The sequence below is a fragment of the Malurus melanocephalus genome, unplaced genomic scaffold (genome assembly GCF_030028575.1).
Source record: "Malurus melanocephalus ecotype Western Australia unplaced genomic scaffold, MMel_1.1 scaffold_455, whole genome shotgun sequence".
NCBI classification, from domain to species: Eukaryota; Metazoa; Chordata; class Aves; order Passeriformes; family Maluridae; genus Malurus; species Malurus melanocephalus.
In genome coordinates this window covers 260,926-274,215 of record NW_026623687.1, presented here as the reverse complement: position 1 = coordinate 274,215, position 13,290 = coordinate 260,926, and the positions used below count along the sequence as shown (strand labels likewise).

Below are 13,290 nucleotides of genomic sequence, written 5' to 3'. Positions count from 1 at the left end.
GAAATGCTACGTAGTTTTRAAGTTAGCTGAGAATGCAGAAGAAACTAAGTATTGACAGATAAATCCAAGAAAACATATATTAGAAGGAATACTTTGAACCAATCAAACATGTTACTGGTGTCTAAGATAAATGGAACCACTTTAGGACACTTCAACATCAGTTTGAAGGGGGGCGTGGGAAGAAGCATGCAATGAAAGCCAACATATTTCCAGCACAAAATGCAATAGGATTTGTTTAAAGCAGATTATATTTTTGGATGCACCAGGCATGGGACAGCAAGATCATACAGTTCCACTGAGAACAGTGTGTTCAGTTCTGAAATATCTGTGTATCTCCAGAAAAATTTAACAGCGGTAGAAGGAGTTCAGAGATCAGTGATGGGATTAGCAGAAATGTGGAAAAACTTCCACTAAAAGCAACACTGAATGGATTGAAATTTTTTTGTGTAAATAAAGGAGAGGCGTGATAAAAAGACTCTAAAGTAATCATAAAGATTATTGTGAAGTTACAAAGATTATGTGGAAGGTCATAAAGCAAGTAAAAACACATGATCTTTTTTTACTGTATTACCAGATGAATAAAAACAAACAAAACTTAATAAATGAATGACAGAAAGTTTTAAAAGCCAAAAAAGTATATTTGTACGCAAGCTACATTCACCTGTGGAACTCCTTTCCACTGCATGTGATTGAGCCAAAAGTTCACTTTATAAACTGATTTGATGTTTGTGTACCTATAAGGCTACCCAAAGACAATTTTGGGGGGAAAAGTATATACTTGAATTCATATGATGTTAATTCATTGTGAAGTACAGAGAACATATGAAAAGAAAAAAAAAATCCTGTATGAGCAACATTATTCTATATTTGCCCATTAAATCTTTGGTTGGTTGTGGGTTTTTTTGGGTTTTTTTTTTTTTTTTTTTTAGTTTTTATTGGGGGGGGTTTTGTTTTTTTTGGGAGGGATTTGTTCTGCTTTGCTCTGAAAAGCAATTGTTGTTACACAGTCTGTAGCAAAGAGATTAGATAAGGTGGACTAATGGTATAATTTGCTGTGATAGGACAATGATTGCATACTTGGCCTATTAATGTGTTGTTGCTTTTAAAATAACATTCTCTTCTGTTACAGACAGCCACTGCAAGAAATGTACTTAACTAACTTTATTTGCAATGGAGTATTTTTCATTAGGACAGGTTGGAAAGATATCTCATGATTAAGTGACTCAGAAAGAGATCCAAAGAAGRAAAAAATATTCTTTACACCCAGACCAAATTCTGGTAATTTCAGCCCTAAAAGTGTCTGTAAGAGACTTATGARTAACTGAAGGAAGAAGAAGGAAATTGGAAGAAAAATGGAAATCCAACATTTACTATAGCAGACACTAAAATATATAGACCTTTGTACAGCATTATAGAAGGTGACAGTAGCAGTCTGGGGTATGTATGGACACACATAGTTTTAAATGCTCCTGGAAGTGTGCACTTTTMTAAGCACACACTCACCTGCCTTTTTGCTACCCTCCACTGCATCCCCTGTGCAAGAAACCCAGCCTCRAACAACTGTGACTTCCTTCCTAACACACTGTTGTGTAACTCTCTCTCTGAGCTCTCGTGAGCACAAACAACTTCAGACTCCATCTCTAACTCACTCTTCCAAACACTTGAATTCATCCTTCCCAAATAGAGACACCTATTAAGTACCTGTAAAGATAAATATAAGCAGACAGACATATATGAARAAATTTTTATTCTTAATTATAGTTCTATAAGATCCATTTAGACTGCCATAAATACTGCAGGCCAACCTCTCACTCACCTCTGCTTGGTTAAAGACACATTGGGTTTTTTTCCCAAGCCGTGCTCTATTTCCTAGCCCAGACAGTATTGACCTTACCTTCTAAATCTATTAGAACAAACARCTACTAGAAGGAAAGGACAGACATTTGTTTAGTTCCTGTTGAGGACACATGAGGCATAAAATGTTTGTATCTGGAGAGGACAAAAACTGAGAGAATTGGGATACAGGTTTGAACTCTGTAGCATGAGATTTCAGAGTCTCCTTTTGTTGATTGCCAGCTCAACTCTTCCTTATCACAAAAATTATCACTTACACAGAATTCTTCAAAACCAGCATAGCTCTTGTACTTTGTATGCCCCAAAATGCTTTGGGTAAACCTTATCATCTGTTAGATGCTTTTGAGGTAACTAGGGCCACAGAATTTGAGCTGTTCAACGAAAAGCTCATGAAAGAAAAGGAAATAAATACCCTAGCAATGCTTATGGATCCAGGTCCTACATGTAACATGCTGAGTCATAGATGATCCCACAAACCTATTTTTGTTTTTCAAGAAATAAAAAAAAAAAGACAACCAAAAAAGGGGAAAAAATTCAAAGAGGCTACAGAGTATCTGAGAAAGGATTTGCTGTTTCTCAAAAATACCTGTAAGCAGTCCTAATGATTAGCTACAAAGATTTTCATTCCTTGAGTTCTATAAGTCACAGAAATTCAAGTGCCGCTAAGATATTGTTGAAGCCTGACACACTACAAAACATACCAGTGGAGACAGGAACAGAGAGACAGAGCACACTGACAGCATATCCAATTCATCATGACCTATGAGACTATCTTAGTAAATCAAAAAGTGACAAAGGATATCCACAGCCCAGGTACAACACCTATTACTGAGATGCATCTGCAACAGGGTTAGACCCAGGGGACTAACAATACAGCAGAGCTTTCAAAGCTGCCCAAACTCCAGATCAGAAATTTGGTAAAATTAGTCCTAAACTATTTTCTGTGGCCTGTGATCTTTGTCATCTGAGAGCTGACTTCAGAAGATCCTGTCCTGACATATMCCAGCAGGATTCCAGCTTCCTCCTGGGTCAAGATTTTGAGTCACAGAAGTTCCTGAACAAATAAGGACATAAGGTTTTCAGAAACACTTGCAGTTTGGACTAATTTTTTTTCCACCAGCTTCATTCTTCCTAATTTCCAGTCATTCATTAGCTGCTTACATATCTGCAAATGCCAAAGGGTGTTTCCAAAATAGTAACATCTAGATATTAAAGCTGTCTCATTTCAGTAGTAAAGCAAGCTTTTTCCATGCTCTCATCACTAGCACACAAAGACCAAGAATACCAAGATCCTCCTTAGACTTTGTTTCATTGTTCTAGTTGTAAAAATATCAAGTTTCTGGTCATTCACGAAGTGTTTATTCAATTAGAGAACTTTAGTATTTTTTTCCTCAATCTATTTCCCATAGAGCAAGTTTTTGTCTGGTTAYGCAGAAAATAGGAACATTGTTGTCTGAATGGTATGAAGCTGCGTCAGGGGCACTTCAGACTGGACAGAAGGAAAAGGTTTTGTATAAACAGAGTGGTCAGTCACTGGAACAAGCTCCCCAGGGAAGTGATCACAGCACCAATTCTGTCAGAGTTCAAGGAGCATCTGGATGACACCCTAAGTCATTTAGTTAAGTTTTAGGTAGTCTTGCTAAAGAGCAAGGRAATTTGATTCAAATAATCCCTAAGAGACCCTTCCAACACCAGACATTCTGATTCTATGATTCTGTGAATAGAAGTGCCCTTCCTTCTCCTTTATCATTAGGACCCCAGAGTTTTGAATTTAGGATTAAGATAATATCAATCATACCTATTATGATACTTGACCCACTTACAACGTTATAGGATTTTCCATGGAAAACATCTTCCTTTTTAATAAATAAATAAATAAAGTTATTTGAAGACAACTGACCTCCCCCCACCCAAGAACTGCCATAGGTCCCAACACAAGCTTAGGATGTCAAGGGAAAAATTCCATATGCGCCAAACAACTTTAAAATTAAGAGATACAGACTTTTGGAACTGCTTGGTAAAGTTCTGGCAAGAAAAGTGACCACTGTTGRCCTTTGTTTTAAAAGGGTCATCAAAACAGGGTTGATGTTCAAATTTCTCTGACTAGGAGTAATCCAGTGTCTGTAAAAGGYTGGGGTACAAACTATCCCAGAACAGCAGATTCTGTGCTGTCTGTATGGGTAAAGGCAGCTCTGTGGTTCTTTACTACAAGAGCAGTGCAAGAAAGTAGTGCATGTTCTTCGTTTCTTAGAGAGTTTAAAAAGGAAAACAGAGACTACAAATAACCACCCTCTCTGGGCAGAACCCTGAATATTGTCCTATATGCTAGGCTTCCTGCACAAAATCCAGCAATAAACCAGTAGTTATGCAGGCATGCATTTTACATATGTGAATCATGTGAACAGCATGGTTTCATTATTACTGTAGGATAACAATTTTAAATAGAAAAAAAATCACATTTTTTGTTAGACARCCCTGGTGGTCAAACATCCACTCTTGGAATGAGGTTTATATATTACCATTCATGGCTCCCATTAGCAATATGCTTCCTATTCATGCATATAACCAAGGACTATTGCTCATACTCTTTGTATATGACAAAACCATTTTTTTTCTGTTCTTGTAACTGCTACTGCAGTAGGACGCCCAAGGCATGGGAATCTGCACACTTCATCATTCAAGGACTACCTTTGCTCAATTTTTGTTTTCTTCAATGCCCCCTGCCTTTAAAAGCTAAGGATTATTTTAATGCCTTCCTTCCCACTGGGAGAGTAGAACACAGAGTTTCCCCCGAGGCTATGGTGCACAATACACTGTGTATCTGTCTGCTGCAGTACTGAAGGGTTGGCACCTTCTGCTGCAGACCAAGGGGGTTATTTCTATGACATGCTCCTTCATGGCTGTCCACAAAGCAAAGGTCTTGAAGGTTTAGCAAAGCTTCACTTTTTTCACATATCAGCATGAGGTTGGATGAGCATCAGTCTGCACTATCTGCCTATAGTACACCAGTCTAAGAGGCAGAACAGCAGGATCAAAAATATTACAAGCCACCACTTTTAATTTACGTTTTATCAAAATTAAGCCCCTACTCACATTTAATGTTAATACCTATTTCCTGTTGTACTATATTATATTTTGCCCACAAACATACACATGGGTGTTTATCCAAGAAAATAAATTTCCTGCTTTGTACCCGATTCTTGCTGAAACCAACAATAATTGTGTTACTTAATATTTCACACCAGAACCTTCACTATCCTTTCTTATCCATTTCTGCTCCAGTAGTACCCCAAAGGAGGAAAAAAAAGAAAYGCAGAAAATTAATTTGTCWGTCTAACAATATAGACATATATAGAGTCAATACAGTCTCAAGAGCTGTGAATCAAACAGCTCAAATCTCAGTCCTGGATATATGAGGTCTGTAAGTATCATTAAGTATCCTATAATATCACAATTCTGCTTTTTGTCTGCATGGACTTACAAATGCAAAGAACAAGGGAGAGTTTCTTCTAAATAACTTAGTAAAAACAGTAGCMAAACTGAATTACCCATATCCATGTCAAAATCTAACTTGCCTGTCATGTCTCAGTCTTTTTACTTTTTTTTACTGCTCATTCTTAAATATGTGGAAGAGAGCGTGGAGAAAAATCTCACCTGGGAGAGTCTGGCAAACTAATTACAATTTCAGAAAAGACACCTGTAGTGAGTTGCATAATATCAGCTAAAATCTCCTAAGGGTAACAAGAAAATCTGTGTTGCAAGGCTGGGAGGGAGTGGCTGCTAAATCCATAGCTGCAATCTATTAATGCACACATACACATGCACTCACATTGACATAATACTCCTGCATACACGATACACTGCATCTCTACTTTGAATCTCAGTCAGAAATAATTACATATTTCTCTTAATGTCAGAATGAAAGAACTCCAGGCACAAAAAAATAGCTGTTACACAGCCATTTTGTGTGTTGAGCATACGGAATAAATGAGGCTGATCCTCTTTCTGCTGCTTTTGCTCTCCTCCTTGCTCCCTTTTCCTGCTCTGCAAGAGGCCCTTCTAGCTYGGGCTCCACTGGGCAGGCTGCACACTGCAAATTGTCTGGTACAGCCTCCTCTCCAGGGGCAGCCTCCCACACCCTTGCCCAGGACAGACTGGGATTCTGGACAGCATTCCAATGGAGGAACTTGAGGATTCTCTAAACTCTGATTTGAGAACACCTCTCTCTTTTAGTAGTGCACCATAAACTGAATACAAAATATGCTGGTTTTTTAACATTATGTAGGATAATTATGTAGGATAATCTGAGAGACAGACATCTTAATGTCAAATCAATTGTACATGAAATATAATGTGATTTTTTTCCTCTATTGTTTTATTTTAAATTTATCACAAAAAAAGACAGTTTTGAAATTGCTGTTTTACCAGCCAACAATTTTTTTTGTTAGCTTGGGGCTTTTTTTTGTTTATTTTTTAAAATAAATTTTCTTTTCTATAGTATACAAGTACATACAGTAGACATATACATTWTTTATAGCTATGACTGCACAATGTATGTATAGCTGTGACTAGACAGWGTGCTCTTGGAACACTGTTTTTTCTTTGTACATGTAAGCACAACAGCATAATCTGAATTGCASTAACTGAAATTTGCAGTGGAAATTAAATTTTATAAATTTTTTAAAACCTTAAGTGAACATAAATCTCAAAGGACTATAAAAATTGAAATACCCTCTTATCCTCTATATCATGAGGCTTGTCTTGAGAAACAAACTAGAACAACTCTTGTTTATCACCGAAAACAGTTTTCTTCTAAAAAAGCAAGGATAACATGAAGCAAAGCTTGGTTTGGCTCCTCAGGTGTGCAGACATATTCCAATTTCCTTTCCACAATGATTTTTATGCAAATCAATGCTGCACAATCTCCTGACCTCTTTTACCATCACACTGGTACAATGACAGTTAAATAATTGGACTAGCATATATGTAGGATATTTGATTTTATATTAAAAAGTTATTGCAGGACAATTGAAATGAAAAGAATGTGACTTTCTGTTAATTCCAGGTTGATCAAGTAACGTTTCATGCCAAACAGAGTAAAGCAAACAAAGTGATTTGGGCTGTTAGTCCATTCATCTCCACATGCATCTACTTCACACCCCCCTCAGTTGTTAATTCCTAACAACGATGCTTTCATCCAGAACAAAGATAATGAGAAAAAACCAAGCAGTGTTCCTTGGGGAACTGTTACACTAAAAGTTACCTAAGGACTAAATCCCACTTGTGCCTCCTGCACRTGATAAAGATGAGCAAAGCATTCAATATTCCTGGCTGATTTAAAATCCAAATATGCAAACAGCATTATGGAATCCAGACAGACTATTCTGCTTCGCTGATGACAGATGCAGAAAAAAAMGCTGGTCTGATTAAGCTTTTGACTTTGAACCAGCAGAGAAGTGGACACCTYGTTTTAAAAAACCAATGCAGAGCCCCAGCTGAAGAGCAGGTGCTGCACGGTATTTGCCTTTCCTGCAGAGGATGCTAGCTAGCAGGACCAAGCAGCTGACCATGAAAATTCCTGGCCCTAAGTGACCCAAAAACAGATTATAAATCCATCCTATAAAATACAGAAAAAGCCCCGTTTGTTCTTCCACCCTTTCAATATGTGATGTTATACATTTGTGATTATCTCATTTTATTGGGCTCTTTAGAAAGCTGTTTATGATCATTTGTGGACAAAACAAAGGCTCATTGTAAATTCTCTTTTAAAAAAGTTGGAAGGTCGATATGAAACAAAGGGCACCACTTTCATAACTGCTTACATGCAAACTATGCTTGTGTGTGTAATATTACAATGCATTTCAGCAAAAGGATCGAGTCGTAGCTAATTACAAAGCTAACATATAATAGCATTGCATTAGCAGCCCAAGAAATTCCTATTGAATTGCATACATCTGAAAATAGAAAGACATGCTTGTGCTGAAACTTAATTATCTTGGCAAAAACTGTGAGGGCTAGATTCTCAGAAGACATAAACACAAAGCTCTGCTTTACACTCCCAAGGATCTAATTCTTTGTTTATTCAGACAACCTCCATCAGATAAAACTTACCATTTGGATTGACTAATTTGCCTCCTTATTTATAGTATCTACTAGCTAAGTAACACAATTACTGCTTGGTTTGTGAGTAGGGAAAAGAATACTGCTGATCTACAAATACAAGGTCTGAAAGAGACAATCAGGGTGCTCTGCCAGGTTAAAACAGTTCATGCTGTTGCATTCCACCCTAGGCAAGAAGACAAGCCTTTTTCAAGGACAGGTCTGACTGAAGTGCTTTTTTATGGGTTCAAAGTAAAGCATTATGGTAAAAAAAAATGAATACAGCTTTGTTTGTTTCTTCAGTCATCGTTAGCAATAGACATAAGGGTATTCTGGTTTTCAGCCCATATGGAAAGACCATCAACACTTTCTGCTTCTGGGTCCTTTGCCAAAATACCATATCCCACATGCCTTTTACCTTAAAACATAAAAGAAAAGGTGTTGTTCTGGTCAAATAAAGAAATAATTTTTACTAGCATACGTCTAATGTTAAAGCTGCCTAAATCCTGCCAAAGACATTACAACACCATCTGCAAAACAGATTTTCATTAAATTGATCAGTTTAAAGTTAAGCAGCTAGGCAGATGATGCTTTCGAACTAACCTTTAACCTTTAACCTTCTTAAACTGAAATCAGGTCAGTCCTTTTGGGTAATATCTTTGCCGCTTGAGAACACGGGAGGTAAAGTGATCTACCAAAATTTAAAAACCACAGCATTAATAATGTTGTGGATCAATAATTTGTCAATAAAGGGAAAACCAAGGTAGCTTCTGAACAGCTGAGTATTACTCTGCTAACTGCTGCCTGTCACTTTCCCTGAGCTCCTAAATAGTTGCATACACAATGTAAACTGCAATAAATATACAATAAAAAGCAATGATTATTGAAGGTATTATCAGCTAAYTGAATAATATTTTTGATAGAATAACTTCAAATACTCATTTGTGATTAGAAATTGATCATGTCATTCAATTACTTGGTTAAGTAAATTTTCTTTTCAGCCATCACAGTTTACTTTACAAAAAGGCTACCCTGTACTTATTTATTTATGAATAAAAGTATTTGGAAACTATTTTATGAGCACAGGACATGATATATGCAGTTCCCTGAATCAAAAGCTATTTGACTAAGCTATAAAATGGCTGCCTTAAGAGCAGTTCCAGCTATATGTATTTCACATCCACAGAGACAGATCACCGTCCTGCCTCAGCTTCCCAAATCTGCAGAAGTTGAATGCTTCCTCCTGCAGAATGGAAATGCACTCTGTTGCTATAGAAGCTTTCTCTGTTTACTTGTGGAGACACTGAATGCTTCTTGATGGATGCTGCCAAGAACTTGCAACTCTTCTGTGGTTTAATTTGCTAATATCAAGCTCCACAATTCCAAAAGTAAGTCTTTGGGAAATTCATTTAGGCCAAGCTGAGTTCACTCGGGGTAAGGCCGTCTTTGTTCTGGTTCCTAGCAGCCACATTACCAACACCATTTGAATACTGCACTTCTGTAAGGAACAACCAGGCCATTTCTTCTTTAAATAACTTAGAAAACAGCTAAAGGTTCCACTTTGCCACATTTAGAATCTAACTCTAAAAGTGACATTTCCGTACTGCCTAAAATTATACAGCTTCAGAAGAGAAGCTCTGATGTTCATGGCCGCTTTAAAAGGTACAACTATGAAAAGACATCCTTTTATTCCATCAATGGTTAAGGAAAGGGAGAAAAATCAAGCTGTTAAGGCAACATTTATAAAAAGAAAATTCACAAAACAATAACATTTAAATAAATATAAATGACTAAAGGAAAACTTTGAGGTACTTGACAAAGCAAAGGAACAAAGTCACAGATTCTTTTTCTGTGTTTTCAGATGGTTTTAGTATTAAGGTTTTTATTGCCAAACCATATTTACAGCACCTTAATTTTAAAAGAGTTAAGAGGAGCTGCTTGAATATAAACACAATTCATGAATATTCGATATCACTCCCAAGGMTATATCTATTATTCATACAAATTAATGTTCTTTTTTTCCTCAGGTGCTCTAAAAGTTTATCTGATGTATCAAGAGAAAAAAAGTTTACAACTCTCTTGGTGTCAACAGCTTCACCAAGACCTGACAAAACTATCAAGTCTGCTAGCAGATAACTTAACAGACTTGCAAAACCACATTTATTTCCACCTTGAGGCCTGAACGTACACTTACAATTAAGAGTAGTTTTCTGGGTGGTGTACAAAGGCGTTACATAGAGCACACACATCTAGAACATTTTTGTAAYTTGGGACACATTGCAGCACTTCATGCCAACMCCAAATCTTAAAAAAATACTAATACTGCAATTGAAATTTTAAATGTGACACCCCTTTSCTTCAAATTAACCTTAAAATGAAATTAAAATAGTGTGTGCACGAGTATATGCCATCTGCTTTCTGAGAGTCATTAAAGYTAGTGGGGTTCAAATCCCCAAGCTTCTCTAAGTCATGAGGGACAGAAACTTTTTAACAAGCTGAGACACTCACTAGAATCCTAGGGACAAGTCCTTTAAAAACACACACATCAGGAGAATTGGAGTCCTATGGTTATCAGCCAGACACTTTCAATTGTCCTGCTTAGGCCATGAAGCCTGGAGGGTATTGGGGAGTTTATGGGCTCCATAAACTTTTGTTTCCACTGGGATGTCCTTAACTGACTGAGAGACTGAGCTCCAAAGGCTGGTGCTGGTCACGGTCTGTGTGTGATAGCTGCACTCATGGGTGCTACTGAGCTGTCCCCTCTAACAAACCACGATCTGCCAAAGCAGACTCGGCAGCAGGACATTTTTAGTGATGAGGGCTAAGACCTAATTCTCTCTCCCTTAGCAACCCACATCAGATATTTTGTAGGACATGGCATAAATCTGAACATATTTGATGACCATTTCTCYAGGGATAGGGTTGAGTAGTGAAGAGACAGTACTGTTTTGAGTACAGAGTTGGTGCACCTTGTGACTTCACAGCTGTGCCTATAGCTTTTTTTAAAAAATAGGCAGCTGGCATCTTATTTTCAACATTCTCAGAAGCTTTGGCAGTGAAGCCATCTGAGAAAAGCTTCTGTCATCCCTTCTACTCTATCATTCCTATCTGTGGCACTGTTTGCAGTAGCATTTCTTTGAATGGTGGCATTATAAGGTAAAGAATTGAAATCATGCAGGTTAACACTCCAAAAAAAACAGATGGGGACCAAAAAATTTTTTTTTTAGAACTCCCTGACTTGGAGTGTGGCTGCACAGTGTAAATAGAGGGAGCAAGGAATGGCTTCACAGATGACAGGGAGCAGGAACTTCTAAAAGGAKTTTTGCTGCTGAGGCAGACCAACTGTGTCACAAGACTCTCAGCTCCTTTTGTACTTTTTGTAACAGGAATTCAGATCTTTAAAAYAAGCCAACAAAAAATAACACCATCTAGAATTAAGGAAAAATGCAATTTAAATAAAATACATTATTAAATTAGCAGAGCAGTCATCACTGTGTGACAGTATAACAGACTAAAACTTGTGTTGCTGCCATTTTTTGCTCACAGCAGACACRCCAAGGTTACAACTATCAGGTTATAAAATGAAAATCCCTGTTACTGCCTGTGCAGCATGTGTTAGCTCAGGCCAACCATTTGAACATGGCTGAACACCAGAAAAATGTTATTTCTTGCATGAAGTAGAAGTCTGTTGAGACTTTTCTGTATTTGTTCTGTATGTTCAGGTTTTCAGCATGATTAGAAAACCAGCACAGTTGTTGTAATCAGCAGATGACTCCTGATAGTTTAGTTATCACAGATTTCTAGTATAAATCAATAGATAACACTTGCAAAATGGATTTTCTAATCATATTTAGAGCTTGTTACAGTGACTAATGGTTTGCAATATTTCCTGAATTTTTATATCCCCTAGACAAAAGAAGTTTTTAATAAGTTACAAAGTTATTCATCTTGGAAATGAATGTGTTATATTTTGTACATGTACCAAGACAATCAAGCCAATCCAGTAAACACACTGCAGAAAATAAGTTACCCCATAATTAGGGTTTGGAAAAAGTCATGACAAGTTGTGTAATAAATGGTATTCATCACTCCCACATATTCATTATATCCACATAGTTTTTTCCAGTAAAGATAAAAATATAGTTGCCATTCTACTAACTTATTTATCTACACCACACCCTTTCATGTTTGTGAAAAATCATTACTGGTTTGGGAAAGAAGGGCAGACAAAAGGATGACGGGGCTTACTTTTGAATATCCTTTGTAATAATGTGGCATATTGCATGTGCTTACTGAAAATACCAATGTAAAATAACTTGGCTGTGATAGATTATGGTTGCAAACAGATACATATGCCAGAAAGTGACCTCCTCCCTTATGCATAGTATGGAAAAATCACCATTTTCCATAATCTCTGTCAAGTTTCCCATCAAAATGTAATGGACAAAGTCTGAAAAGGTTATGAGAGATGTAAAACCCCTYCAGCCATTTATTACGAGAGAATTTTAAAAAACAACAACTCATGGACCCTGTGTTTGCAGAAAGCACATCCTAAATGACCTCCAGGTGAATCAGCAGGACTCACCTGGAGCGCTCCGCCCTGACTGACCTGCAGTTTTTGTTTGACTGTATGCGTGTTCAATAAACACGTACTCTTCTAATTAACCAAAGCCCCGTTTGACGAGCACTGAAAGGGTTAATTTCCCAGCCCACTTGGCGCTGGCTGGATTTGCTCTCACTGGCTTACCTTGTAGAGTTTCAGGGCTGCCTCATGCCTGTGATTGGTCGTGTGTAAGCGCAATTTATCCACGCTGTTGGTGTAATAGTCACAGGCGTTACACTTTAGGTGAACTGGGTTGCCAATGGCAATGCACTTCAGCCTCCACTCATTAGTTTTGCCGCCTTCTTTAATGTGAGCCACCAGTTGATATTTCTGCATATGTTTGTCAGTCTTGCAGTGGAGCTGGAAGTTTGCTTTGAGCTGAGTGTTGTAGTTACAGAGCTTGCACTGGTAGATGTCTCCAATTACAGCCCTCCACTCCTCTTCGGGGAGCGAGCGCTCACTGCTCACATGCACACTTAGGGCCTCCAGGCTGTCAGAGGTGAATTTGTTGCAAACAGCACACTGGAATAGCTTCAGCGCTGGGTCACTGATATAAGGTGACAGCTCTCCTGCAGTAAGGAGGGACAGGTCATCACCCATTAGCTGACCACTGGCAAGCCGGATTTCAGGCGGCAGCTCATTATTTACTACAGGAAAAAAAAAATTAAAAGGGAAAGTAGAGACCAGCAAGCATAGCACACACAAAGGAATCCGTAAAATAAAGCCTTGACAAG

General features: G+C 37.7%; 1 protein-coding gene across 1 annotated transcript in view; it reads right to left on the bottom strand.

The window, feature by feature from the left end:
• Nucleotides 1-13,290, bottom strand: part of ZFHX4 (zinc finger homeobox 4) — a 150,182-nt gene that overhangs the window by 109,621 nt on the left and 27,271 nt on the right. Inside the window, exon 3 of the mRNA XM_057380498.1 lies at nucleotides 12,701-13,203. Coding sequence (XP_057236481.1) covers nucleotides 12,701-13,203 — 503 coding nt within the window. The remainder of the gene's footprint in view (nucleotides 1-12,700; nucleotides 13,204-13,290) is intronic.